The sequence below is a fragment of the Chiloscyllium punctatum genome, chromosome 39, assembly GCF_047496795.1.
Source record: "Chiloscyllium punctatum isolate Juve2018m chromosome 39, sChiPun1.3, whole genome shotgun sequence".
Lineage (NCBI taxonomy): Eukaryota > Metazoa > Chordata > Chondrichthyes > Orectolobiformes > Hemiscylliidae > Chiloscyllium > Chiloscyllium punctatum.
In genome coordinates, this window is record NC_092777.1 from 52,570,638 (window position 1) to 52,597,917 (window position 27,280).

Consider the following 27,280-nt stretch of genomic DNA (forward strand, 5'->3'; position numbering starts at 1 on the left):
CGGAGGGCAATACTGCGCAAGCGCCGGAGGGCGGCGAAAACCAGCGGCCACCCAGCGCATGCGCGTCAGTCCGGGAGCGCGGACGCATGCGTATTCGGATCAAGTGACGCAAACATGTATGGTCGAGGGGAGGGGTTGGCCTTGGCTCACTTTGGGGGAGAAGGAAAAACGGCATGGCCAGTTGGCTGGCGCATGCGTATTCGGCTGCGATCTGGTGGCGCCTGCGCTCTTCGCTGGCTGGGGAGGGGGGCGGGGTTGCTGTCTCCCGGCGGAAGTTCACAGGTGAGTGATCGCCTGGTGTGTCAGTTACCGTACCGGAATGCGGGAGCGAAGGGGTTGAAGCGACGAAGCCAGGTCGGTGAGTATCACTCAGCTTTGTCACCGCTTTCTCGATTCCCTCCCTTCTTCCTATAATCGGCGGGAAACAACAGGGTAAAGATTGGGGATCACGGCACCGACTCCCCTTTGCCCAGGCCGGCGTTGCCAAGGGCAATGGGAGTGAGGAGCACACGTCCCCCCAGGGCACCCAGGGCATGCCCTGCCAGTGGCACAGGGCTGCTGCATTAATCAGGAAGTTCAGCTGCAAATTAAAACTGTCCCTGCTTGCTGGGCTAAGTATGCGAAATCACAGGAATACGAGGTGATCTATCAAAGCTGGGGCAATGTGATAGTCGATTGTTTTTATATCCCTCAGTTCCTGCAAATTCGTGCCATGGAGCTGTACCCAATCTTATACTGCTTGACATAAACTTCCCACACATCCCCTATAACCTGCAGTCTTTATGCAATCCGTGTTCTTTGGCATTTATTGAGAGTAGGATTTCGTTTAGTTATTAAACCTGTGGGTTTTTTTTCAATTGAAAATTGCCATAGGTATGTCATCCAACTAGAATAGGATCCCTTTCTGTCAGGACTGTGGTGCAAGACTTGGGCATGTGTTTGCAAATTTAAAATCTTTCACATTGTGGTTCTGTCGTCATAGCTCCACAAGTTTACATATATTTAAATGTACATAAATTTACACCAAACAAAGATAAAATTAAAACTGATGATGACAATGATGCGTGGCTACTTAATTGATAAACTTCACTGGTTTATGGTTTTGGATTGTGAGTGCCACTGACAAAGTTTTTTTTTGCCAACCTCTTGTGGCCTGTGGGAGTGTTGGTGGCCGGTTTAGCCTGGTAATTATTGATTTACTTCACTGACAGCAGCCTTGGGCTGTCTGGAATGAGACTTGATAACTCTATTCCTTTTTGTATTCATCGTTCCCTACCCCTCCCACCCCAATCAGGCAGGTGCACACCAAATGTAGAATTAAAATTCAGTACTAATAAACTTTGACAGATCAAAATTGGCCCTAGGAGGGGGCACAAAACAAGCAGTCTTCAATTTCATTGCATGCTATGGAATGAATCGTTAGCACTGTATAATAGGTTGTCCATGGCTTTTATGATAGTGTCCCAACCTTTGGGTCAGATGTCAGAAGGCCTGAGTTCAAGATTCACCTGCTCTAGAGGTGTGTCATAACATGTCTGAACAGGTTGATTTAAAAATATCCATAACAGGCAGTCAGTCAAATATTCTTTGGTCTGCAATGCCAACCAAGATGAATTTGAACTCCAGCAGAAATATTGCTATGTTTGAACCAAAAAAAAGTGCTGGAAAAACTCAGGTCTGGCAGCATCTGTGGAGAGAAAGCAAACTTAATGTTTCAGGTCTAGTGACCCTCCTTTGATTGAGTTCTGATATTTGTTTCTAATTTCCAGCATCCACAGTTCCTTTTTTTAAATTGTTTAGTGTTTAACCAAACATATCTCTTTCTTGAAGGAGTTCTGCTCCTCTCTTCAACAGGGCTTCCGTTGTAATCTGTTTTGTTCACCATCATTCATATATTTAAATTTACTAAGCCAGCCTATCCCTTGACATTTTAATTAAGCTTGATAAGCAGCTCCGCCTGCTGTATGCAATGCAAAACATGAGTTTTAGATAGCTAAGAGAGGTTACACATTGCTCACTGATGTTTAAGTTGGTTCAGGACATGAATCGAAATCTGCAGCAGAGCAAAATGAAAAACTGATTGAGAGGATTGCATGAGTAGGCCATGATCATTATTTATGTCACTATTGTAAAATATTGTAACTTTGCGTCTATAAGGATCCTGAAATGTTAACATTTTTCAATAAAGCATATGGATACATTTAATTCCTACCTAATATAAAATGATTATGTTGATGAACAACTAATCCTGCCTTCCTCCATCCAGCTTTGGGGTAGATATAAATGCACATTAACAGTGATTGCCAATTTTCTTGCTAAGGTTTCATCAGTTTTTCTATTGCAGTTTAAATGTCTATTGATATCTGTTAGGAAAAAGGTGATTGTAATTCATTTTATAGGAGGGAATTAAAACAAGATTTTGATATGAATGTAATTTAATAGTGCTTAACCAATTGATTTATAGATATTTTCCAATCAACCTGCTTTGAGATGTTATTACGTACCTGTGGAGCAAGTGGAACTTGAACCCAGGCTTCCTGGCACAAAGGTAGGGACACTACCACTGTACCACTAAAGCCCCTCCACACGCTACGTTTAACAGTGCAGCACTCCCTCAATACTGCACTGGAATGTCTGCTTTGGTTTTTGTGTCTGGAGTAGGACTTCAATGTATCATTGAGTGATTCTGAGGCCAGAGTGCTACCAATAGAGACATAGCTGAGTTGAGGTCCTTAAAGCCTGACTTTGGGGGTAGGGGATGTGTATTATTGCCAAAGGGATTGCCAATTTTTCCATTCATTCACCTGCTTACCATTCCTTTCAAATTCTTTGTGTCCTCCACACAACTTGCATCTTTGTACTTTGGTAGGTTGGTCTCTTTAGATTGTCAATGCAAATTCTAAATAACCCAGTTTCCAGTACTGATTGCTTTTGCACCCGCTATTTGCAATTGGCCAGCTTGAAAATTGTCCAATTAGCCTGACTTCCTGTTTCCTGTTAGTTAACTGATTCTTAGCCCATACTAATATATCACCCCAACAGCATGAGCTCTTATGTTGAATAGTAACTTTCTGTGACACCACATTGAATACTTTTTGGAAGTCCAAGTGCCCACCTACTGCTTCCACTTTATTCATCCTACTTGTTGCATCCTGAAAGAACCTTGGTCAATTTTTCAAACACCGTCTCCTTTTCATAAAATGCATAGACTCAACTTGATTAGATTATAGTTTTTTTATATGTCCTACTATTTAATAAAAGATTCAAAAAATGGAACGATAGTCTATTGGACTATCGTATTTTTGCTTTCTGTCTCCATCCTTTCTTAAATAACAACATTATTTTCTATTTACCAAGCTACTGGGACCTTTCTAGGATCTAGGGACTTTTGGAAGATTGCAACCTAGGATTCCACTGTCTCTGCAGCTACTCCTTTTGAGATCCTAGCAACCCGATACTTTGGAACCTCGATGATCTGGCATTCGATTATCCAAATGTCGGATTACCTGACAAGATCGCAAGATCCCGATGCTTGGCTAAACTATGTTATTCGATTATCCTGAATTCAATTAACTGAACAAAATACTCTCTGTCCGTGTCCTTTGGATAATAGAGGTTCTGCTGTATTAGTTTGTCGAGTACGTTTTCTCCACTGAAAATTGTTTTAAGTTTCTCCCTTTTGTGCAGATATTCTGCTATTATTAGCACTCCCAACACACATTTGCAAAATGTTTGTTTAAATTCTCTGCTATTCCCTGTATTCCAATTTTAATTCCGTACACTCATCTGCTAAGCAATCAATGTTTACTTTAGCTACTCTCTTCCTTTTATGTACTTCTTATTGCTTGATTTATTTGATTCTTGATAATTTAATGCTAATCAATCTTTTCCTAGTTTACAATGTTTTTAGTTATAGTTTTGTGGAATGGCAACTGTGGAATGTAAAGAACTGGAGAAGTCCTCTGACAAGTATTTTTACAAACTTGTTCCTCCACAGTTAGCTATGAGAATTTATTGGTTGGATCCAACCAGAACAAATCTGATTTTTTGAGACCACTGATATAACCCATGACTTTATGCATATGTGCAAAGTCAGGCCCCAATTCAAAACTACTGACTTCCTTTGTTTTTTGTGAAGACTGGGAAATGGCTGCAGATATATGAACCTTTTACTCAAAGTGGACACCTTTGGCAGGTGACATACAAACAAATGGATAGAAACATCCGTTTTTGTATTTTTTTGCAATGCCACCTAAGTAATTGGGCAAATAGGAGATAGTGACTGCTGCAGAAAATTAGACGTGCAAAACAAACTGGGAGAATCCAGACTGAATAAGCAGGATGTTGGAAATTATTTTTCTTTCACAGAACGTGAGTTTCGCTGGTAAAGCCAGCATTTATTGTCCTTGAGAAGGTGGTATAGAGCTGCTACCATGAATTGCTCTGGTCCAAATATTAGGGAAGGAGTTCTAAAACTGTAACCCAGTGACAGTGCAGGAATTATAATGTATTTTAATATGATAATGTTACATGACTTGGAGGAGGATTTGCAGGTGATGGTGTGCCAGCAGACCTTATTTTTATCAGTTTTGGAGGTTTGGAAATTGCTGTCAAAAAAGCCTTGGCAAGATGTTGCACTATATCTTATAGATGTCATACATTGCTGCTAGATTTCATTGGTGATGGGTAGGATGCTAATCAAGCTGGAAGATTAGTCAGGTAAAAACAAGGACTGCAGATGCTGGAAACCATATTCTAGATTAGAGTGGTGCTGGAAAAGCACAGCAGTTCAGGCAACATCCGAAGAGCAGGAAAATTGATGTTTTGGGCAAAAGCCCTTCATCCGGAATGTCTATTCCTGATGAAGGGCTTTTGCCCGAAACATCGATTTTCCTGCTCCTCGGATGCTGCCTGAACTGCTGTGCTTTTCCAGCACCACTCTAATCTGGAAGATTAGTAAGTACTGCAAAACCTGCACATGATCCTAATCAGTCAGACAGTATAGGAGTGAACATTTACAAGAAAAATCTATTTGCAGGACAAAGTTAAAAGCACAACATCAGGTTATAGTCCAATTAGTTTATTTGGAGGCATTGTTTGCAGGAAATGGGGTTTGTCAACTTAGTTCCATCTAAGGAGGATGGTTGCTGCTGATGTTTAATGGGTCCTTACTGTAAAACTTTATTTTATGATTTACTAACAGTCACTTTAAAACAATCCATTGGTGAAACCCTTAGGTATATTTGAAAGGCTTGATGGAATGCTGCATTATGAAGTCTGTTCTTCACCACGTAATCATCCCATGAGACCTCTGTCATTGTTTTAATTTATCTGTAGCTAAGGACGACCAATAGGTTTCTTTTTTCCACAGTTAATCCCATGGTTAGAAGCCTGCAACATTTCATTGAGAAATTAATTAATTGCTTTGAAAATTGTATTCCGTAATTTAAGAATCTACAGTGAACTAAGTTACTTTGTGAATGCTTAGCCTTTTTATATCAATTTAGTGGAGACATCAGTCCATTGGAAATAAAGTGTTAATGCTTCTCATGATAGTGTGTCTTCTGTTGGAATATTATACAGTTACACTAGTCTTAGTGACTTTCAGGCTATGGTTTCAGTAATGCTTTTTCTCCAGAGTGCTCACTGTCAACCAGTAATATCAAGCAACCATATTGCAAGCTTTTGGTTCAAATAAGGACCCTCAATTGATGACTTTTTAAAAAAAGTCTGAATTGGTGTGCAGAAACTGTTGATGCTGGAAATCTGAAATAAGCACAGAAAATAATATGTAGAGGGAGAAAGAGAGTTAATATTTCAGTGAAACATCATGGAAACGAAGCATTAACTCTGTTCCTGTCTCCTATGCAGATGCTGCGTAATCTTGAGTTTTTTCTAGCATTTTCTGTTTCTATTTGATAAGGCTTACTTTGCTTTTATTTTACTAGATAATACTAGCAGAATGGTGACAGTGCAGCACCTAAAGATGAAATTAGCTGTAATTTTCTTTCCTACATGTTGTATAATCGAACCAATAGTGTAACCAGTAAATGAATCATTCATTAGCTGGTTTTCTCTGAATAAATATATTTTAGTAAATATGTACAACTGTAAATTCTAAAATTCAGTTGACATAAAGATGTATCTGTACAATATAGCATATAAAATGCCTTGTGAACAGAAACAGTTAGTGAAAATTTGCTTATATGCACTTTGCAAAGTAAGTTTCTGATCAAAGTTAAGGTAGAGGGAGAAGCATAGACCTTACAACTAAAGCATTTATTTGAGAAAAGGAATAACATAAATGTAAAGCAAGCTTCAGCTGCTGAAACTGAAATCCTGCAGGAGTACTGAATAATGGGCTCTTTTATTACTTGTTTTTGGGTAAATGTGGTGTTTGAGAAATCTGTGTCTTACTTGTAGGCAGATGCAGTCTGCTGAAGTGCGTTTTTCAATAAGTTGATACCCCTCTGGCAAACAGCCACATATGGGTTCAATCTGTAGTTAGCTTGTTTAGATCTCAAGGCACTGCTTGTCTAAGCTGTATGTGCCTCCGATTCTCAAGTCCCTTTAGGTTTTAGAAACTGGTGTCTTGAGTTTATCAGGAACACATCATCTTAAATACCGTTTTTCCTATATTAATCCTCTGATGCCAAGACTAATCAATCTAAGTTGAGTCATGATACTTATCTATTGTGGCCCTGAACAGCCATACATAATAATTATTGTAATATTTCCTTTAATTGCGAATTTATGTAAAACTATCATAAAACTAATTTATCCTAAATAAAATGGTGGAGCTTTGGTGAGGTTCTCTTGGGTCTCTAATCCTTAAAGTTGTTTCATGTTTCTAATTACACCATAAATAGTTAGAAAACAGAACAAGACTCTGATAAGCTTGGCTTGTAAAAGAATGGAAACTTGACACCAGCTCAAAAAGGCAAAGGCTTTTCTGTATGCCAGATTTAAACCCTTTGTGATTGCGAGATAAAATTAAATATTGCTAAGCAATATTTTGATTAAATTATACAATCATTGAATACCATATTTTTACATTAAAGTAGTTGAACATATTTTAGTGTTGTCTTCATTGTAAATGCTGGTTAGGGTTATAAATTACTCCATGTTCTACAGAACTTTTCCTAAATTTACATGTATTATGGAAACATTTTGAAGTATACTAGGATCTCAGTGTGCTAACACAGGATCACAAAGAATACATTGTGAAAAAGTAACAGCATAGCAAGTTTTACATGAATTGAAGTTGCAGTGATTAAATATTGTTAGTAATCATCAGTTTTCAGAGTGAGGACCAAAGTTAGTTGTCATGGTAATTTTGTTAGACAATTCTGATTTTTGAACAGCAGCACCATACCAGTGCCCTTTGACCTCAACATTTTCCATTCCCTGTTCTTCAGCCCCCAAGCAGAAGTAGAAAGTATATGTCCAGGAATTCTAAAACATCTTTGAAAATTTTGATATCCTTGTTGTTCAAAACAATGGAGCACATTAATATTTCCTAATGTAGCCTACAATGAGATCCGTAACTTTAATCACACTTGGAAAAGGTTAAATGGCAAATTAAAGTTATTGCAGGGACCCCACCCAGTGGAATATGAACTGTATTTACATAGGCATGTTGAAGAAGCAGCTGGACAAGTTTGATTGGTTCTACTCATTGTGCAATTGATGACCTATGTCCTGTTCACGGAAACTTGCGTCAACTGTCGCAATCTTTTTTTTTAAGGCTGATTTGAGTATTGTAATTAGATTAAAGTAATGCCTTTGATAAGTAGTGACAGTCAATACTGCTCCTTTGGGTCAAAGTGGCAATAGGTACAATCAATAATGAAGGGGACAAAGAGTTGGGTGGATGCACAATGGTCCAGATTCTAAAGAATGTTGAATGGGTGTGAGATGTTTGTAGAGCTCCAGGAAGTGATTGAGAGAGGTGGGGCTTGGTCAAATTTAAACACAAGAATGAGAATATTAAGTTTAAGGTACTGCAGGCGAGGAAGTCACTGCGCTGGATTGATAGGAAAAAATCTCTAGTTTAATTTACTGACATGAATGTGGATCCAGAAGAGATCTTGCAGAATATTACAAATCACCCAACACCAGTCCAACTCCGGCATCTCCAAATCATTGCACAATATTGAATGAATTTAAGGAATATTTCAAAGAAACAAGTAGACTTTGTAAGTGACAAAGAATGTCTTGAATACAAACCTCCATCAGGTTTCATTGCAAAACTCAGTTTTGGATCTGAAACCTAATAACTTTTTGTCTGAGTGACTGAGCTTCAATTGGTTATTTCCACAAGTTATGTAAGCTTAAAGTTTCCAATAGTCCAGTGCATGAAAACTTCAAAGATAAATAAGACCATTTACCTAATTATGGAAATGAAAATAGGGCATCGTTATGATCATTTGAGAATAAATTACTACTTCAAAGAATTCTGTTTATACTTGCAAGGAACAGAAATATATCCTTAGTTCTCCACGAATCCACATTTATATGTAAACAGTCGAAGAAGTAGAAATAGGACAAAATAACTGAAAGCCATTGCACAACATTTATAAATATGATGGCAACATCTCCATATATAGATGAGCCCATAGGATGGAATCTGTTACACCATTTGGGGAAATTGAATGCTCAGAAGGAAACAAAAGCAACCAACCATATCTCAACAGCAACCAGGAGGTAAATGAAGTTGGTCTGATTAGAATGAAATAAGCAACAGAAAGAATTACAATCATTAGCTTGAGATCTCCATTTTGAATATTACTGAAACAGGCTAGTTAATTGTTATGAAAAAGTCTCATTTAATATGGAAACGTTAAGAAATCTAAGTGGGTCGGCACCAGTGAATGCTGATCAATGCAATGACTACCCATCTTTAACCCATTTCTAAATGACACCGATCATGGTTCAAAACAAAAGTGGATATAATAGCACCCTGTGACATGGGCCTCAGAGCAATCGATTTTGACATAACCTGGGACACAATTATGTCAGAAACCGGGATCCAAGTTTGGATTTTACAACTATAAATTAGTTTGGGTGAGTAGGTAATTGAGGTAATTGGATTTGAGTGGCCAAATTGTCAACATTTAAGTATAAAGCAATGCGTCACTATTTAATGAAATAATACTTCACGTTTAGCGCAAGTATACATCAATTAAGCTGAGATGAAATAAGTATGATCCCAAATGGGTGACAAGCAAATCAAAAATGAAATAGTGGAAAAAGTCACCTCTACAAACCCTTGAGTGAAAAATGCGAAGAGACACACTGGAATGAATATAAAAAATGTAGAAATGTATTAAAAACTTTATCATAAGAATTAAGACACTGAAAAAACACACAACTGTAAATGTAGAATGAAACAGTAAAAGCTGACAGTTCCACAGTAGCAAGAATGGAAGTAAAAGTTCTAAAAGATGCAATTTGACTTGAATCTGGTAAGTAACTGATAATGAGTATTCTGAATGGACTGCTTTCTCAAGTATTCATTGGAGATGCTATGAATAACAGTTTGCTGAAAAGAGTGTGTCTCAACATACACATTGTATATCTTTACATGGAATTTAAATGAAAATATTGAGACAAGCATGAAAATTTAGAATATACTGATAATCATTATGATGAACTCAGTTACCACTAGGAAAGTGCTAGTAGATTATAATCAGGCTATCACAATGGCCATATTCAAAAAAAGTGACAAAACAAATGCACGTAACCTAATAATTTTCCATGCAAAATAACTGAAACATTTTGCAGGAATGATTTTGGAGATTATTGAATGCAATATTCAGGATTATCCAAACAACAACTTAGTAAACAGCTGTCCCAACTGACTAGATTTCATTTAATGACAACTCAGGGACTGAGGAAGTATTGCTGAAGAAAGGGATGAAGGTGTGTAGTTACTTGGAAGTGAGTTACAGGTAGATGAGGTGGTGAAGAAAGCTTGCCTTCGTTCGTCAGAACATTGAGTATAACAAGATTAGAGTGGTGCTGGAAAGGCACAGCAATTGAGGCATCATATTGCAGCTGTTCAGGACATTGGGCCACTTTTAGATTACTGCGTACAATTCTGGTCACCCTTCTATAGGAAGGATGTTGATAAATTTGAGAGGGTGCAGAAAAGATTGATAAGAATGTTGCTGGGACTGGAGGGTTTGAGTTATAGGAAGATGCTGAATATGCTGACGCTTTTTACCTGGAGCAACTGAGATTGAGGGGTGTCCTTATCGAGGTTTATAACATCACAAGGATGTGGATAGGGTGTAAAGACAAGGCCTTTTTCCTCAGGTGGGAGAGTCCAAAACTAGATGGTATAGGTTTACAGTGAGAGGGGAAGGATTTTAAAAAGGATCTGAGGGGAAACATTGTCGTGCAGAGGGTGGTGTGTGTATGGAATGAACTATCAGAGGAAGTTGTGGAGGTGGGTACAATTCCAACATTTAAAAGATAGCTGGATGGGTGCATAAACAGGAAGGGTTTAGAAGGATATGGGCCAAATACTGGCAAATGGGACCAGATCATATGTCTAGTCGACGCAGACAATTTGGACCAATGGATCGTTTCCATGCTGTATGATCCAAGACACTATGAATTCCAGTTCACTGCAGTAAACTATACATGTATAATAAAAGTACCTAAAATAACTTAATATTTTTTTCTCTACATCTTTAAATTTAAAACTCTAGGTACTCAGGGCAAAATTGGTTATGAGTAGAAGATGAGAGGAAAGAACTGATCAGTGGGCTAATGTCATAAAGGGTTCAGAGCGAAGTAATGTCCTCTGCCTGCCCCAGAGTTCAGTTTCATGACCACTATCATTTATATGTGAAATGTACACAAAGGGGTGATGACAGTGATGCTATTGTCATTGAAAAGTAATCCATTGTCCTGAAGACTCCTATTCAAATTTTTTAAAAATCTAGTCTTAAATGATGTGCATGAAATAATTGATTATCGTAAAAACCCATCTGGTTCATTTATGTCCTTTTAGGGAAGGAAAATTTTAGTTGTATCAATCGCTAATAAGTCTCAACAAAGGAATGAAATCAGACAGATTGCCTGGCACCAACTAAGGCACCAGAAATGACTATGCAAACTAAGCCCTGTAATGTCCTCCTTGGCAACATCAGGGGCTGGTACCAAAATTGGCAACTCGCCACAGATTAGTCTAGCAACAACCTTATATAGTCAAACTCAGGGAATCATAGCTTTATACTCAATGCCCCAGATAACCCCATCACCATCCCCAGATATGTCCTGCCCCACTGGCCAGACAAAAGGTGACACTGTGTGATCATTTGGAAAGGAGCAATCATAGAGTCATAGAGATGTACAGCACGGAAACAGACCCTTCGGTCCAACTCATCCACGCCAACCAGATATCCCAAACGAATCTAGTCCCACCTGCCAGCACCCAGCCCGTATCCCTCCAAACCCTTCCTCTATTCATATACCTATCCAGATGCCTCTTAAATGTTGCAATTGTACCAGCCTCCACCACTTCCTCTGGCAGCTCATTTCATACACTCTGGAAAAATTGCCCAGTAGGTCTCTTTTATCTTTCCCCTCTCACCCTAAACCTATGCCCTCTAGTTCTGGACTCCCCCCATCCCAGGGAAAAGACTTTGTCTATTTATCCTATCCATGCCCCTCATAATTTTGTAAACCTCTATAAGGTCACCCCTCAGCCTCTGATGCTCCAGGGAAAACAGCCCTAACCTATTCAACCTCTCATGACATCTCAAATCCTCTGACCCTGGCAACATTCTTGCAAATTCTTTCTGAACCCTTTCAAGTTTCATAACATCTTTCTGATAGGAGGAGACCAGAATTGCACACAGTATTCCAACAGTGGCCTAACCAATGTCCTGCACAGCTGCAACATGACCTCCCAACTCCTTTACTCAATACTCTGACCAATAAAGGAAAGCATACCAAGTGCCTTCTTCACTATCCTATCTACCTGCGACTCCACTTTGAAGGAGCTATGAACCTGCACTCCAAGGTCTCTTTGTTCAGCAACACTCCCTAGGACCTTACCTTAGCAGGACTTATACACTTAATGGATTGCTTTCCCAAAATGCAGCACCTCACATTTATCTGAATTAAAGTCCATCTGCCACTTCTCAACCCATTGGCCCATCTGATCAAGATCCTGTTGTGATCTGAGGTAACCTTCGCTGTCCATTACACCTCCAACCTGGGAGTTCTCAACATTAACTCTAGACCCCATCACATTTCATGGCACTAGGTCAAGCAAAGGAAAGGAAACATCCTGCTGATTATCATTGACTATCTCCCCTCTGGTTGGTCAGGGTGCAGATTGTTCTCTTAAGTCAGTGACTTCAATGTCCATCACCAAGAACGATATGGCAGTACTACTATTGATACAGCTCATCGATACCTTGAGCTGACTGCGAGACCTGGTCTGTGGCAGCTGGCAAAAGACCCAACAAGGGGAAAGGACAGTTAACTTCAACCTTCCATGTCAGTATCAGTAAGAGTGACCACCACACAATAACTGTGGAGGTAAAGTCCCATCTTCACACAGAGGATATGAGGCATCATGTTAATGTAGCCTCAAAACTGTGCATCTGAGATGTTCCTCAGGGCAGTATCCTTGGCCCAAATATCTTCAAATGGCCCATCAATGGCCTTCTCTCTTCCATAAGGTCAGAAGTAGGGATGTTTGTGGATGATTGCACAATGTTCACTATTCATGACTGAAATACAGCAAGACCTTGATAATATCCAGTCTTGGACAGTCAATGGCAAACAACTCTCACGCCACTCAATTGCCAGGCAATGACCAAGTCCAACAAGAGAAAATCTCACTTTCACCCCTTGACATTCAATGACATCACTATTGATGAGTCCCTCATAATCAACATTCTGGAGTTAACATTGACCAGAGCACTGGTTAGCACTACTGCGTCACAGCACCAGGGACCCGGGTTTGATTCCAGCCTTGGGTGAATGTGTTTGAGTTTGCACGTTGTCAGCATAGATTTCTGCCAGGTGTTCCAGTTTCCTCCCACAGTACAAATTGTGCAAGTTAGGGAGATTGGCCATGCTAAATTGCCCCATGGTGTCCAGGGATGTGCAGATTAACGATGGTGAAATACAGAGTTATGGGGAGGTGAGTCTGGGTGGGATGCTCTTTGGGGGATCAATACAGACTCTATGAGCTTGTTTTTGCACTGTAAGGATTCTATGAGAAACTGAACCGGACTGACCATATAAATGCTATGGCTACAAGAGCAGGTCAGAGACTGGAAATCCTGTGGTAACTCCTCTCCTGATGCCTATCCACCATCTACAAGGCACATGTCAGGAGTATGAAGGCACTAGTCAGGAATGTGATGGATAATCCCCACTTGGCTGAATGAGTGCAGCTCCAACAACATTCAAGAAGCTTGACATCATCAAGGACAAAACAGACAATTTGGTTGGCACCACATCCACTCCCTCCACCACTAATGTTTAGTAGTAGTAGTGTTATCATTTACAGATACACTACAGAATTTCAACACCTTAGATAGCACCTTCCAAACCCATGACCACTGCCCTTTAGAAGGTTACGGTCAACAGATTAATCAGAATACCATTACCTCTGTACTCCCCTCCAAGCTACACTCCATCACTGTTCCTTCAGTGTCACTTAAACTAAGTGCTGGGATTCTCTCCTTAAATATCAAAAATGACTTCAGCATTTCAAGAAGACAGCTCATCAGCACCTTCTCAAGGGCAGCAAGAGGTAGGCAATAAATGCTGACCAGGCAGCAATGCCCACATTGCATAAAATCAACATAAATTGTGCAAACCACTGAAGTGATGCATTCAATTTTATTTTTGTTGTGCTAAATCAATTACCGTGGGAGAAGGAATAAGCGGAACAAAACAGAAGAGTGTTAAGCTAACCTTATCAATCAAACGTTTGAGAAAATTTGGGAAAGATGAGAGCTAAAACTCAAGACAACTTTTCCATTTAAGTAGTTATTTTGGGCTTTGCTTCTGTTTCAAAAAAACTTTGAAGCTTTTTAGGTTATTTGTAAGTCACTGAAGAGTTGCTTCTCTTTGGGTAAACATTATGTTTTGTTGTTGACTTGCTTTAAGTGGTAAAGATCTGCACTTTGTGGTGTTGAGTCATGCTAATTATTGTACAAGTAGTATATTAACATTGCAGTCACAATAATTATCAAATCAAAGTCAGCTGTTTTTGCTTGATACCATACATGTGAAGAAATGATATAGAATTATCACCTTTTATAGCCATTATGCAAAAATTCTTTGTTTTTTAATTGTCCTTCAAATTATGTGATTAAGAAGCTTTTCTGAATTTTGCTAAACCGTATTTTTCCTTCATATAGGTTTCTGCTTCTGCTCTAGCTTCATGTCGGTATACCTATATGGTTTATCCAATGGAAATGATTCTATGAACTCCCTTCACATATCCATTGGTGGTCTTCCAGTTATAGCGTCCATGACAAATTCAAGAGATTCACGTTTTCACCTGAAATGGAAGACTATACTCGCAGCAATCATAGTTCTTTTCATATTCTACATGCTGTATTTTCACAAAGGTTCCCCAAATAGCCCTTATCCACGAAATACCCACAACTGGCCGATTGATAATTTTCCAAAGGACAGATACAATGACACGTACCCACTTTCACCCCCACAGAAGACCCTGGAAGGCATCCGATACCGTATTGGGCTGATTGCTGACCTGGACACTAACTCAAAGAACGAATTGAACAGTGACACTTGGTTTAGTTACTTAAAGAAAGGATACTTGATATTATCAAACAGTGGTGACAAAGTAACTCTCGAATGGGACAAAAATGAATCCATTCTCAAAACACATTTGTCAGAAAAAGGACGTGGCATGGAATTGTCGGAACTCATAGCATTTAATGGAAAGCTTTACACTGTGGATGATAGGACAGGTGTCGTATATGATATTGATGGTGATAAGGCAGTCCCTTGGGTAATTCTATCAGATGGAGATGGAACTGTTGAGAAAGGTACCAAAGTAATTTATTCTATCATTAATTTGCACAAATAATTTCTGCTAGTCTTATGGATTGTTATACTTTGTCAATTGCTATGAATCTCACTTAACATGGAGTCTTAACAAACATATTGAGATATGATGGTGGAGAAATGAAGAACTTATTGCTGTACTATTTAACATAGATTTTTATTTCCTGTGTGTTAAACTAAAATTATTTACAGTTTTGTTCCTTCTGAGAGGATGGGAAGATGATCTGGTCCCAGTTTATTGACATTGCTGATACAACTAGCCCTGGACTTTGAAATGTTACCATGAGTGTATGGAGGTGCTTTTTTTTTACTCTCATACTCTGGTTGTCTCCTAGAATTACTTCCACAACATATTAAAGTTGTGTACATACCATTGGGACCAGAATTATTTCTTATACGAACATGAAAATAATATGGAGGAAAGAGGAGTTATTCCTCCTTGGGTATTTTAATATACCACTGTTAGAGGCAGATTGGTTAAAAATATTGAAAGAAAATCGGCAGTTGTGTGACAATAATACTGTGGGAACAGTGGTGGGAGCTTCAAGGATTGCAGAACTCCACAGCTGCTTCAAGCAGATAACATGAGTGTATCTTCAAACTCAGGATACCACCCCTGGATAATTGAAGTTATATTTTTAATTAAATTCTGTTTTACTGAATTATATCAGTACAGCCATGTGTATATCTTGAACAAAAACAGAATATTCACAAGTCGGCCTTACTTCCACTCCTATGTCTTATGGTCTTAAGTCAATCAGAATCTATAAAGCAAAGGAGTTAGCTGATGCTTCAGATGTATACTCTTAATCCAGAACATTACTTGTGGAGTACCTTTGCTATGATTCTACATTTGTTCTGCTATTCCTTAAGGTTTCAAAGCTGAATGGTTGGCAGTAAAAGACGAGCACCTTTATGTGGGTGGACTCGGTAAGGAATGGACTACCACCACAGGAGAGGTAGTCAATGAAAATCCAGAATGGGTGAAAGTTATTGGTTACAAAGGTGATGTAAATCATGAAAATTGGGTGTCTCACTACAATGCACTCCGCACAGCTGCTGGAATTAAAGCCCCAGGTAAGAAACATCTGAAGTAAGAAAAATGAATAACTGCTTTTACATGAGGAAAATTTCTATTATCGATTAAATATCCATTTCTTCTTTCTCTATGTGTAAATATTTGGTCCCTAATCAGCCCTACTCTACCCCTTTTACCACCATTTTACTATTTGTGTCTGTTGAAGACTTTGGGATTCCCCGTTCCATTAGCTGCCATTCTTTTTCTGTATTTACTCTGTGTTTCTTATTTGCTTTTTCAATTGCCTTCTCAGAACTTTGTATTCAGTCTGGGTCAGTTGTATTTTTTTACCCGACAGCTGTCATTAGCACATTTTTTTCCTCAGCTTAATTTTTATCTCCTCTTCATCCAGGGAGCACTGGATTAGGTTGCTTTGCCTTACCATTTGAGGAAATGTAGTTGGAATAGAATCACAGAGATGTACAGCATGGAAACATCCTGCGGTCCAACTCGTCCATGCCAACCAGATATCCCAACCCAATCTAGTCCCTGAACTATCTCTGAAGATACCTCATCGTTCACTGACAATTTTCCTAGCAACCTTTGATTCCAGTCTCTGCAGTCCAGCTCCATTTTGGCTCCATTGAAATCATCTCCTCCCCCTGTAAATACTTCCATATGCTGGATTGTTTAACTTTATGATATAATGATTAGTATTCACTAAATGTTCCTTTTTTTAAAGCTTCCTTTAAAACCTAGTATTATTCCAAGGCTCACAAAGTCTGGAGGAAAAGTAAGTGTAAAAATGTGATGATTTATTGTTCACATCTTTATTTTCCAAAATATCTGAGTTGCGTTCATTTTTTTTGTAATATTGTCAAACTTTTATTTCACCACATTGATAGAAATTTTCACTGGAGCCCTCGAGATTATAACTTTCATCTTTAGATCTCTGGCATCCTAGGTTGCCAGGGCTAGTGGTTTCCATCACATCAATTTGTTTTGTTTGATGAACTATTAGTCAATCCTATCACTAACAACACATTACCTCTCTTTGATTGTACTTCAGAATCAGATTATGATTTTCGCAAATTATAACATTCAGTGCAGTTTGTTTTGATGAGTAAAGCCATTGGCATTACTTGCCTTGGAATTATTGTCACATATACTTTGAAAACTAAATGCTTTGGCTTTACTGTTTCATACTGAAATGTGCAATTTAGAGTTGTAAGATACAATGCTCCTGGAACTGGTTAATACAGTTAACAGAACAGGGTAACCAACTCGTAACTGTATCAATTAGTTGATTGACCTCTTTGAAATTACACCAGTGAACTGAATAAGCGAAAATAATTTGTTTTGCTGATTACTACGTTACTTTAAATAGCTTCAACTATTGCATTTAAGAGCCAACAACTAATACTGGTGGTGGTTATCACCTTTCATTTGGTTATCACCTATCATGTTGTCAAATGCAGCTTGTCAATGCTATTCATTTGTGATCATGTTGTATATTCATCAGGGAAGGGTATGCGACAGGAGCAGATTAACACCACAGTTTTAATTTAATCTATCAAAATTGTAGCTTCAGACCACCTCCCAACTATACTTGATGCTGCCTTTGTCACCAGCATTACATATCTACAGCATTCCAAATGGACACTATTGATTAGAATTACAATGTAATTTATGCTTTTTTTCCTTTGGCTAACCAAGATTTGAAAATGGAATTCTTGGTAGTTTTGTTATTTTTGGGCTATTATCACATATCTGAAGTCACGAGGGTGCTTTTAAAAAACTGGTTGCTTTATAACATGATACCTTTGCTTTTTAAGAGTTCCATGTGCCATCCTATTAATAAGAGAAACATTTTTATTTACCATGTCAAGTACAGTTCAGCAAGTTCTTTATGGGAGTCATGGAGACGTATAGCATGGAAACAGACTCTTTGGTCCAACTCATCCATGCCACCCACACGTTCCAATTTGACCTAGTCCCATTTGCCAGCAATTGGCCATATCCCTCTCAACCATTCCTATTCATGTTCCCATCCAGATTACTTTTAAATGTTGTAATTGTACTAACCTCTACCACTTTTTCTGGCAGCTCATTCCATACACTCGCCATATTCTGTGTGAATATGCTGCCCTTTAAGTCCCTTTTAAATCTTTCCCCTCTCACATTAAATCCATGTTCTCTCTAGTTTTGGACTGCCTTACCCTGGGGAAAATCCTTACCTTGTCACCCTTTCCATTCCTCTCTTGATTTTATAAACTTCCATAAGGCCATCCTTCAGCTTTTGATGCACCAGGGAAAAGAATCCCAGGCTATTCAGCCTCTCTTCTAGCTCAAACACTCCAATGTCGGGAACATCCTTATAAATCTTTTCTGATTTCTTTCAAGTTTCACAACATGCTTCCTGTGGCAGGGAGATTGCTTGAATATAATTAAGTATTTGTGATTATGGAGATGCCGGTGTTGGACTGGGGTATACAAAGGTAAAAATCACACAACACCAGGTTATAGTCCAACAGGTTTAATTGGAAGCACTAGCTTTCGGAGCGCTGTTCCTTCATCAGCATCGCTCCGAAAGCTAGTGCTTCCAATTAAACCTGTTGGACTATAACCTGGTGTTGTGTGATTTTTAACTAAGTATTTTTGATATGAATTACCATGTCTCAAAATTAAACCTTTGTGTTATTACTTAGGATACCTCATTCATGAATCTGCGGCCTGGAGTGATCGACTGCAGCGCTGGTTCTTCCTGCCACGGCGAGCAAGCAGTGAGCGATACAATGAGAAAGACGATGAGCACAAAGGAACAAATCTCATTATTAAATGTACTCAAGATTTTAAAGAGATCTTGGTGAGCAAGATTGGAGTGGTTAATCCGACTCATGGATTCTCTTCCTTTAAGTTTATTCCAGATACAGACGATCAAATCATTGTGTCGCTGAAATCTGAGGAAGATAATGGGAAAATAGCAACTTATATAATGGCTTTTACTTTAGACGGACGCTTTCTTTTAGAGGAAACAAAAGTCGGGGATATAAAATACGAAGGGATAGAATTTATATAAGTCATGTCACGGTCAATGCACAGACCTGAATTAAAGTACTACTGTTTTCAAGAATTTTTAGAAGGGCAGATTCCCAAATTGGTATATCACTTAGAATGGTTCTTGGTTGCCATTAATCTGAAGTAGTGTTTTTTTTTGTAATACCCTCTTCTATGTTTACATGTCAAAAACTGAATACAAGGTATTGCAAGAATCGCACTTTCCTCTGCTTTTTTCTTCAGACAACTAATTTTGCTGGAATTGCTGAACATTTACTTGGGATGCTGATTCATGCTTATGTGGTGTAAAGTCTGCAATCAATCAAGAAAATGTGCATGTCCTTTTGTTTTAAAATTAAATCAATACTGGTTCAGTTTGTGAACTTGTTGGCTTTGTAATTACTGAATTTGCATAGCTTAGAACTTGACAGTGTTGGAATCTGGCCATCTCACAGTGATAGGATATTCAAGTCATTACCAGAAAAGAATTTTTCGACATCACTGATTTTTTAAAAAAGATATCCCAAACTCGACTGGCACAAGTGGTCTTTAAGCAGCAATTAATTGTGCTGTGTGCGTGAGTAGTCCTTCCTCAGAGGTGCAATTGTAGAGCTTTGTTTTGAGGGAACAGACAATTGCCAAGGACTGTAGTGTGTAATTCCTGCTGGGTTGCTCTGGTTTTTCTGGCTCAATTCACTAAAAATTGGATAAACTTGTGCAAAGGATTGCTGAACTCCAAGCAAAAGTTGCATTCAGCATGAATTGAATTTCCATGACTTTTCCCTGACTAAAGTAAATCACATTGGAAGCCATCCCTGACCACAAAGCTGGTATAAGTCCAGGATCAAATTAATCACAGTGACAAGTTTCTGTGAACTGTGTCCATTTTCAGCCCTATGAGGAAGCCGTATAAAACATTTATTTTCTCGGCACGGGGTAGTAATGTACATGATTATAAAAAGATTTTAAAGATTAAATTGTTAATTTTCTAGAGTGTGCCAATGAAGCTGGTATATGGATCTGATTAGGTTTTTTAAGCCATTTTCATCTACTACAAAAATGTTATTTACAGATGGTGAAGTAAAAATGTATTTAAAATGCTTTTTTGTGATGAGGACATTTTCAATCATGTTCATCAAACTGCACTAGGTTACTACTCAAATATATAAAGGATTTGTTTAAAATGCAAGGTTATATTTTTGATTTTGCAACAAAGGAGTGGGCACTTGAACCTAACTTCACTTTGGAAAATAATGTAATTTTGAGTGAAATTTGCATCTGGATTATTGATTATACACACAGTGTAAACCATATCCATATGGAATCTTCTTTTGCATATCTTTTGGGGAAAGATTAATCACCATGGGGCAGAAAAAGGCATATAGAAACTAGATTTTTAAAACAATTCTGATGTCTCGTATCATCTGCAGGTTGTTCCAGTGCTTAATTAGAAGTAGAGGAAGAAGAATGTACTAAGGACAATAAAATAAGCATTTAGTCATGGCACCTGATTTGAGAAAATGCAGCATTTTGATCAGTCTGACTATCAATTGTAGTGAACCTCAGTAAAAAATATTAGAGAATCCCCAAGTTATCTTGCACCAATGCAATGACATCACTCAAATGTATAGACAATACCTCTGAAAATTATGGATATCTAAAACCTTCAACAGAACTGCAAGGGCTTCAAGATTTTGTACATTGTACATTGTACAACCAGGAAGCTTGCAAAGGAATTTGCCTTTGTAACTCCTTGTCCCATAATCCAAAATTTACATGGAGATGTTGGAGATTAGTTTTGGTCTAGTTAAGTAATTACACCAGAGATCTGATCTGTAGTGTACCAGTTCCGTTCACGAGAAACAAGATCGAATCTTACTTCTATATCTTAACTTCCATATCTTTTTAAATTTACTTTCCTGCTCCATTTTCATTTTCATCTTTGTGATCTGGATAATGTTTTTTGTCACATGAAATTAAATCTTATGTCATTTTAATTTTGTAAATAATTTATTTTAAAATACTTATTAATTATAGAGTTGTAGAAATATACAGCATGGAAACAGACCCTTCGATCCAACTCATCCATGCCGACCAGATATCCCAACCTAATCTAGTCCCATTTGCCAGCACCTGGCCCATATCCCTTTAGACCCTTCCTATTCATATACCCATCCAGATTCCTTTTAAATGTTGTAATTGTACCAGCCTCCACCACTTCCTCTGGCAGCTCATTCCAGACACGCATCACCCTCTGGGTGAAAAAGTTGCCCCTTAGGTCCCTTTAATATCTTTTCCCTTTCACCCTAAACCTATGCTCTCTAGTTCTGGACTCCCCCACCCCAGGGAAAAGACTTTGTCTATTTATCCTACCAATGCCCCTCATGATTTTATAAGCCTTGATGAGGTCACCCCTCAGCCTTCGATGCTCCAGGGAAAACAGCCCCAGCCTGTTCAGCCTCCCCCTATAGCTCCAATCCTCCAACCCTGGCAACATCCTTGTAAACCTTTTTTGAACCCTTTCAAGTTTCACAACATCCTTCCGATAGGAAGGAGACCAGAATTGCATGCAATGTTCCAACAGTGGCCGAACCAATATCCTGTACAGGATATGACTTCCCAACTCTGCTACTCAATGCTCTGACCAATAAAGGAAAGCATACCAAACGCTGCCTTCACTATCCTATCTACCTGCAACTCTGTGCTGCTGTGGCTTAGTTGGTTAAAACACCTCCCTGGTAAGCAGGAGATCCTTAGTTCTGTTCCCTGTGACACCTGTCTCTGTCAGGCTCGTTATTTGAACTTCTCAAGGAGCGATGAACCTGCGCTCCAAGGTCTCTTTGTTCAGCAACACTCCCTAGGACCTTACCATTAAGTGGATAAGTCCTGCTAAGATTTGCTTTCCCAAAATGCAGCACCTCGCATTTATCTAAATTAAACTCCATCTGCCACTCCTCAGCCCATTGGCCCATCTGATCAAGATCCTGTTGTAATCTGAGGTAATCTTCTTTGCTGTCCGCTACACCTCCAAATTTGGTGTATTCTGCATACTTATTAACTACACCTCCTATGTTCACATCCAAATCATTTATGTAAATGATGAAAAGTAGTGACCCAGCACTGATCCTTGTGGCATTCCACTGGTCACAGGCCTCCAATCAGAAAAACTACTCTCCACCACCACCCTCTGTCTTCTACCTTTGAGCCAGTTCTGTATCCAAATGGCTAGTTCTTCCTGTATTCCATGAGATCTAACCTTGCCAACCAGTATTCCATGGGGAACCTTGTCAAATGCCTTAATGAAGTCCATATATTGTTGCTTTTCTTGATTTAGTTTGAATACACTGTAATTACGGGCAGACTAAGCAACTTCTGTTGTCTGGGTTATTCCTTTTTACAGTCTTTCATGTACTTGTAGAGAACCGATAAGATATACTGGTTGGTGTGTTTGTCTTTTGCAAGTATCATATGGTGTTAGAAGCTTGAACATTCATCTACTGTACTGAGCATAGTTATGCCAGAATCTTACAGAACACAAAGGTCATTCAGTCATTATTCCTCTGCCAGCCTATCAACAGAACTATTATTCTCTTTAACCATAGCCCGATATAGTTATTTGCTTCTGATTGATGCAGCAGCTTCTGATCTGAAATGCACAAAAAAAACCTCATCTTTCTTTTGTATATTGTAACCACACACTACTGACTAATCTAAAATGTTTCTCCTTCCTTACTGGAAACAATGATAATTTTGAACACCTCTCTTAAAACTCCCTTTGAAAGAGAAAATACTAAAAATACAGATGCTAGAAATCCCAAATTAAAATTCAAAAGTAGTGCTCTTCTTAATCTCCTTTATTCTAAGGATAACTATTCCAGATTTGGAATGATTCTGTTTATTATAGAATCACCTTCTAAAATGAGCATGGTACTATTAGTGACTATGGTGCTAGACTAGTTGTCCAGCTGCATGACCTACACAGAATCCTGCTCACAATTTCTGAGTCCTATAAGGGCTGGTGGTTAGACTGCTTGCTACAACTGGGTAGAGATTTAACTATCTATGATTCCCCGTTATAACGGGGTAGCAAGCAGCCTAACCAACAGCCCTTACAGGACTGCTCAGAAAATGTTCTCCTGGATGAACAAAAACAAAATTAAAAAGTTGTCAGCCTTTCGAAGGAACTCGTCTACCCTGCCAGGCTCTGACATGGCAGCCAGCCTGTTTTAGTGCGAGCTAATTTCCCATGCTCCCTGAGGGGTGCTATCAGCTGGTCACTGCAGAGTGCACACTGTGCCTTTCCTTTTAAATGGCTTGTGCTTCCTCCTGACAAGAACAATAGCCATGCTGCACTTATAGTTAAGATTATTCTTCATGATTCAACTAAACATCCCTTTGGGCATCAAAAAGTACCTGTCCTGATTCAGTTTGTAAAATGTACAGTTTTGTAGTGTTGTCAGAGCAAACCCCTAATAATAACAGCTCATCTATACCTTTTTAAAGGAATGAAATGTCCCATGACATTTCACAAAAACGTTACAAAGTACAATATCCAGCCATTAGCAGAAAATTTTAAATCAGATGACCAAAGTGCTCAGTCAAAGAGAGAGGCTTTATAGTGTGACTTAAGAAAACTGAGGCAGCAACGCAGAGAGGTGGAGGGAGTGAAATCCAGAGTTTGGGGCCCATGCATTGTTGCCCTTAATAGCAGAAGAGCATCTAGCATGTGCTCATCCATCTGACAATATATCCACAGCCAAGAATTAACTTTTTGTTTGAGATTTATATGTGTCAAAATTTGCTCTCTTAAGACTGCTACATAATCCAGCATGAGAGTACCAATTACTGACCAAATCAAAATTTGTTAACAGCAGGATTACAGCCTAGGACTGACCTAACAATGATGCTGCTCCTGCCAAAGCTTCCAAGGATTGTCATATTACCTAAATTATAAGGATATATACATGCTATCATAACACTGTGAAAGTTTGTCCGAGTGGGTAGTATTCTAAATTAGAAACCCCCACTGCTCCAGCATTAAAACCCAGGTTACCTCAATTCTGGGGCCTCATTTAAATTCCACTGGCTCATCCAGGTGGATAGTCAGCACAGAGCAGACAAGATCTGTCTGGAAGGAACTTGGTGACTCATGACAATTTGGATGATTTTGAGACCCATTATTATCCGATTGCCAGCTATGGTCATAACGAATATGGTTAAAGTCAGCCCTGTTTTTGCAGTGGTTTCGTCAGGGATTTGGATTCTGATTTTTCAGAATCCATATATATTACAATAATTTAATCGTAATGCTTGTCATTAAACAGGTTATACCTGTTAATGATATCAATGTAATATTAGAAAAGTTCATCTGTACTGTTCCTTGTGAGTTCTAACTCAGTACGTCATTGGTAGATCTATTGCATTGTGTTGTCTTGGTGACCAGCAGAAAACCCATACTCAAAACCTCTCCGAAGTGTCTGATTGTGTCATTGCATATTGCTGTACTTTTCTCTACTGAGGTGTGTTTACAGTAACTCATTAAGGATGCAGTAAATTTGACAATAGCATTAAATGGGCAATGAAGAATTTTGACCCATTTTACACCCAGCTATATTTTCTTCTCTGTTTCTTTTGATAGCTTTCAATAGCTTTCTCTGTTGACTTTTGGATAAATAAAACTTATGAAGACAGCACTTGCTATTTATGACAGTCATATGCATTCTTGATTACTTTTCTGTACAGACAGGCAGAACAAGTTCAATTTGATCTTGTTGAATCAAGTTAAGACTTAAGCAATCAAAAGTCAATTTAATAACAGATTGTTTCTAAACAATCACTTGAATACGTGTTTTCGAACAGCAAACAACCTTTGCCTGTGGGAACTTATGGAGAAAGACCAGTAACCTATACACAGGCTCTCTACAGTGTGGAAACAGGCCCTTCATCCCAACGAGCCCACACTAGCCTTCCAAAGTGCATCCCACCCAGACCCATCCTCCTTCCCTGTAACTCGGCATTTCCCATGGCTAACACACCTAACCTACAAAATCCTTGAACATTACGGGCAATCTAACATGGCCAATATACCTAAGTTGCACATCTTTGGGCTGTGGGAAGAAACTGGAGCACGCACACAACTGGAAACCCACACAGACACAGGGAGAAGGTGCAAACTCAACACAGTCATCTGAGGGTGGAATCAAACCCAGGTCCCTAACACTGTGAGGCAGCAGTGCTAGCCATTGAGTCACCATGCCACATTATACTAGGAACTGAGGCCTGAAGACTTCTTGCACAGTGTCACGGGTAAGATTCGTTCAGAGGTTCTGGGTTCCAGTGTTTAAGGACAAAATTCCAGACTGACATTTCAGTGCATTGCAGAATAAGTGCTGTCCTTTTGCAGATACTGTCTTTTGGGTGATCCTTTAAAGCAAAGTTGAAAGCAGCTATCTGTTCTGGAGGATATAAATGAATCCGTGGCACAATGTGAAAGGAAGTTGTAGCTGATTTCTTAGCCAAATTTATCCTTCAATTAAAGTCACAAAAAATAGATCACAATATTACACTCTTTTCTGTGGGAATGTGTGTAAACTGGCTGTTACATTTCCTACATGATTGAGACATCCAGCCAGTAATCGTAAGTGACATGAATAAGTCTATGTTTCCTTGTATAATTTTTGTCTTAAGTATCTTGACTCAACTGAATTTTCTTTGCTGTTTTGCACCTATCTCTTTATGCATCACACTGTCATTTTGGCTGAATATTAAGATCCCAACCAATCAGTTATGTAATTAATTCCACTTGTTAGATTTTTGGAAATTAAGTTTTTTGGTTAGAGTATCTCTGCTTAATTTTTAATGGAATTATATTAACAGCTGTCGGTAACTTTGGTATCACCATTCAAGACCCAATTAGGCAGTAGGATTGAACAAATTGGGTGCACGAACATGGGTACCTTAACATTCAGTATGTTAGGTAAAGCTTATGCAGTGTTCATAAGTGCATTTTGGTGTATTTTATGTTGGACATGATTGCAGAATTTTCTCAAACTTGTGTTAATTGCAGAAACTGTTTCTATTAAATGGCATTTTTCATGTGTTAAAACAGCTCAAATTCATAAATGGATTATTTTTACTTATGAAATCAGCTCTTTTGATGTTTATAATTGCCCTGAAGTACAAGATCGGAACCAAGATGTTTGGAATTGTCACAGTCAGTATAGTACTATGTTCTCAAGCTGTGTTAAACTTTGATTCGCTGCTTCCACGTGGGATGTATCTGTAAGTCAGGTGCCAGCTCCATTGGTCAGGTTCCGTATCAAAAGGCTAACTTCAAATACCAGTAAAATCTTACACTGTCTTCATATTTTTGATACTGGCTCTAAATCTGTCCATTCCCTTTAATGACAGTCAATAAAATGTGAACAATATAATATTAATAAATAATTTGTGTATTAAGTGTGCATTTGTTTTGAGTTTATACTATTTCATTAAAGATGATTAACAAAATCCTAAATTGGCTTCATGAAATTGGACTTTTTCCCTCCATCGAAGTGGCAGGGAAGGTGACAGGTAAGGCAAATAATTGAGCAGCTGACACTAGGAAGATTCCTGACACGTGAGGAATTAAGTTCTGAGTGGGTAGGCCCATGACCTACTTCCTAACCTTCTATCAATTCAGGATCTTTCACATGTCGATTAGTGACCACATCAGAGCCTTGGCAAAAGCACCAGCCCAATTAACTTTGTTGCCAACAGGTGAGAAAAGTGGTAACCTTCCCTAGTTTTAAATGAGAGAGGGCAGGTTGGTTTGATTTTCCTAAATCGGAGGGGAGCCCATTGCAAGCCACATTCCTGTTTAGGCCTGTCTCTTTGGCCTTCAGTGCAGTTCTGCCGTCTCTAATCGGCGAGTAGTTTCAAGCAACGCAGCAGTTAGGCAAGACATTGCTGTACCAAGGACTGATTGGCTACGAAGCCTTTCAGGTAAGCATTCTGGTGCCTGATTAGCAATTGATTTGCCAGGCTTTCACACTAGTAGGGTGGAGGTGACCTTTTCCTAAAGATGTCCACCCCTACACCAGATTCAGAACGGCACAACAGACTCAATGGGCTGAATGGCTTACTTTT

At 38.8% G+C, this 27,280-nt stretch overlaps 1 protein-coding gene across 4 annotated transcripts; it reads left to right on the forward strand.

The window, feature by feature from the left end:
- The first annotated feature begins 2 nt into the window (after nucleotides 1–2).
- On the forward strand, nucleotides 3–26,611 carry LOC140464054 (soluble calcium-activated nucleotidase 1-like). Of its 4 annotated transcripts, none has more exons than XM_072558707.1 (5): nucleotides 241–358; nucleotides 2,465–2,548; nucleotides 14,403–15,059; nucleotides 15,952–16,155; nucleotides 18,805–26,611. In XM_072558707.1, the coding sequence occupies exons 3-5, from the start codon at nucleotides 14,426–14,428 to the stop codon at nucleotides 19,173–19,175; spliced, it is 1,209 nt and encodes a 402-aa protein (XP_072414808.1). In that variant the 5' UTR covers nucleotides 241–358; nucleotides 2,465–2,548; nucleotides 14,403–14,425; the 3' UTR covers nucleotides 19,176–26,611. The 4 variants fall into 4 exon arrangements, with proteins under 4 accessions (XP_072414807.1, XP_072414808.1, XP_072414809.1 ...); XM_072558708.1 differs by having other exon boundaries at nucleotides 254–354; XM_072558706.1 differs by lacking the exon at nucleotides 2,465–2,548 and having other exon boundaries at nucleotides 3–358.
- Nucleotides 26,612–27,280: the final 669 nt, after the last annotated feature.

Excerpts from the sequence above, each read along its gene's own strand:
- LOC140464054 (XM_072558706.1), top strand. The coding sequence starts at position 115 with ATGTATGGTCGAGGGGAGGGGTTGGCCTTGGCTCACTTTGGGGGAGAA. Across the intron at positions 15,060-15,951 it reads AGATGGAACTGTTGAGAAAG|GTTTCAAAGCTGAATGGTTG; the intron begins GTACCAAAGTAA and ends CTATTCCTTAAG. Across the intron at positions 16,156-18,804 it reads TGCTGGAATTAAAGCCCCAG|GATACCTCATTCATGAATCT; the intron begins GTAAGAAACATC and ends GTTATTACTTAG.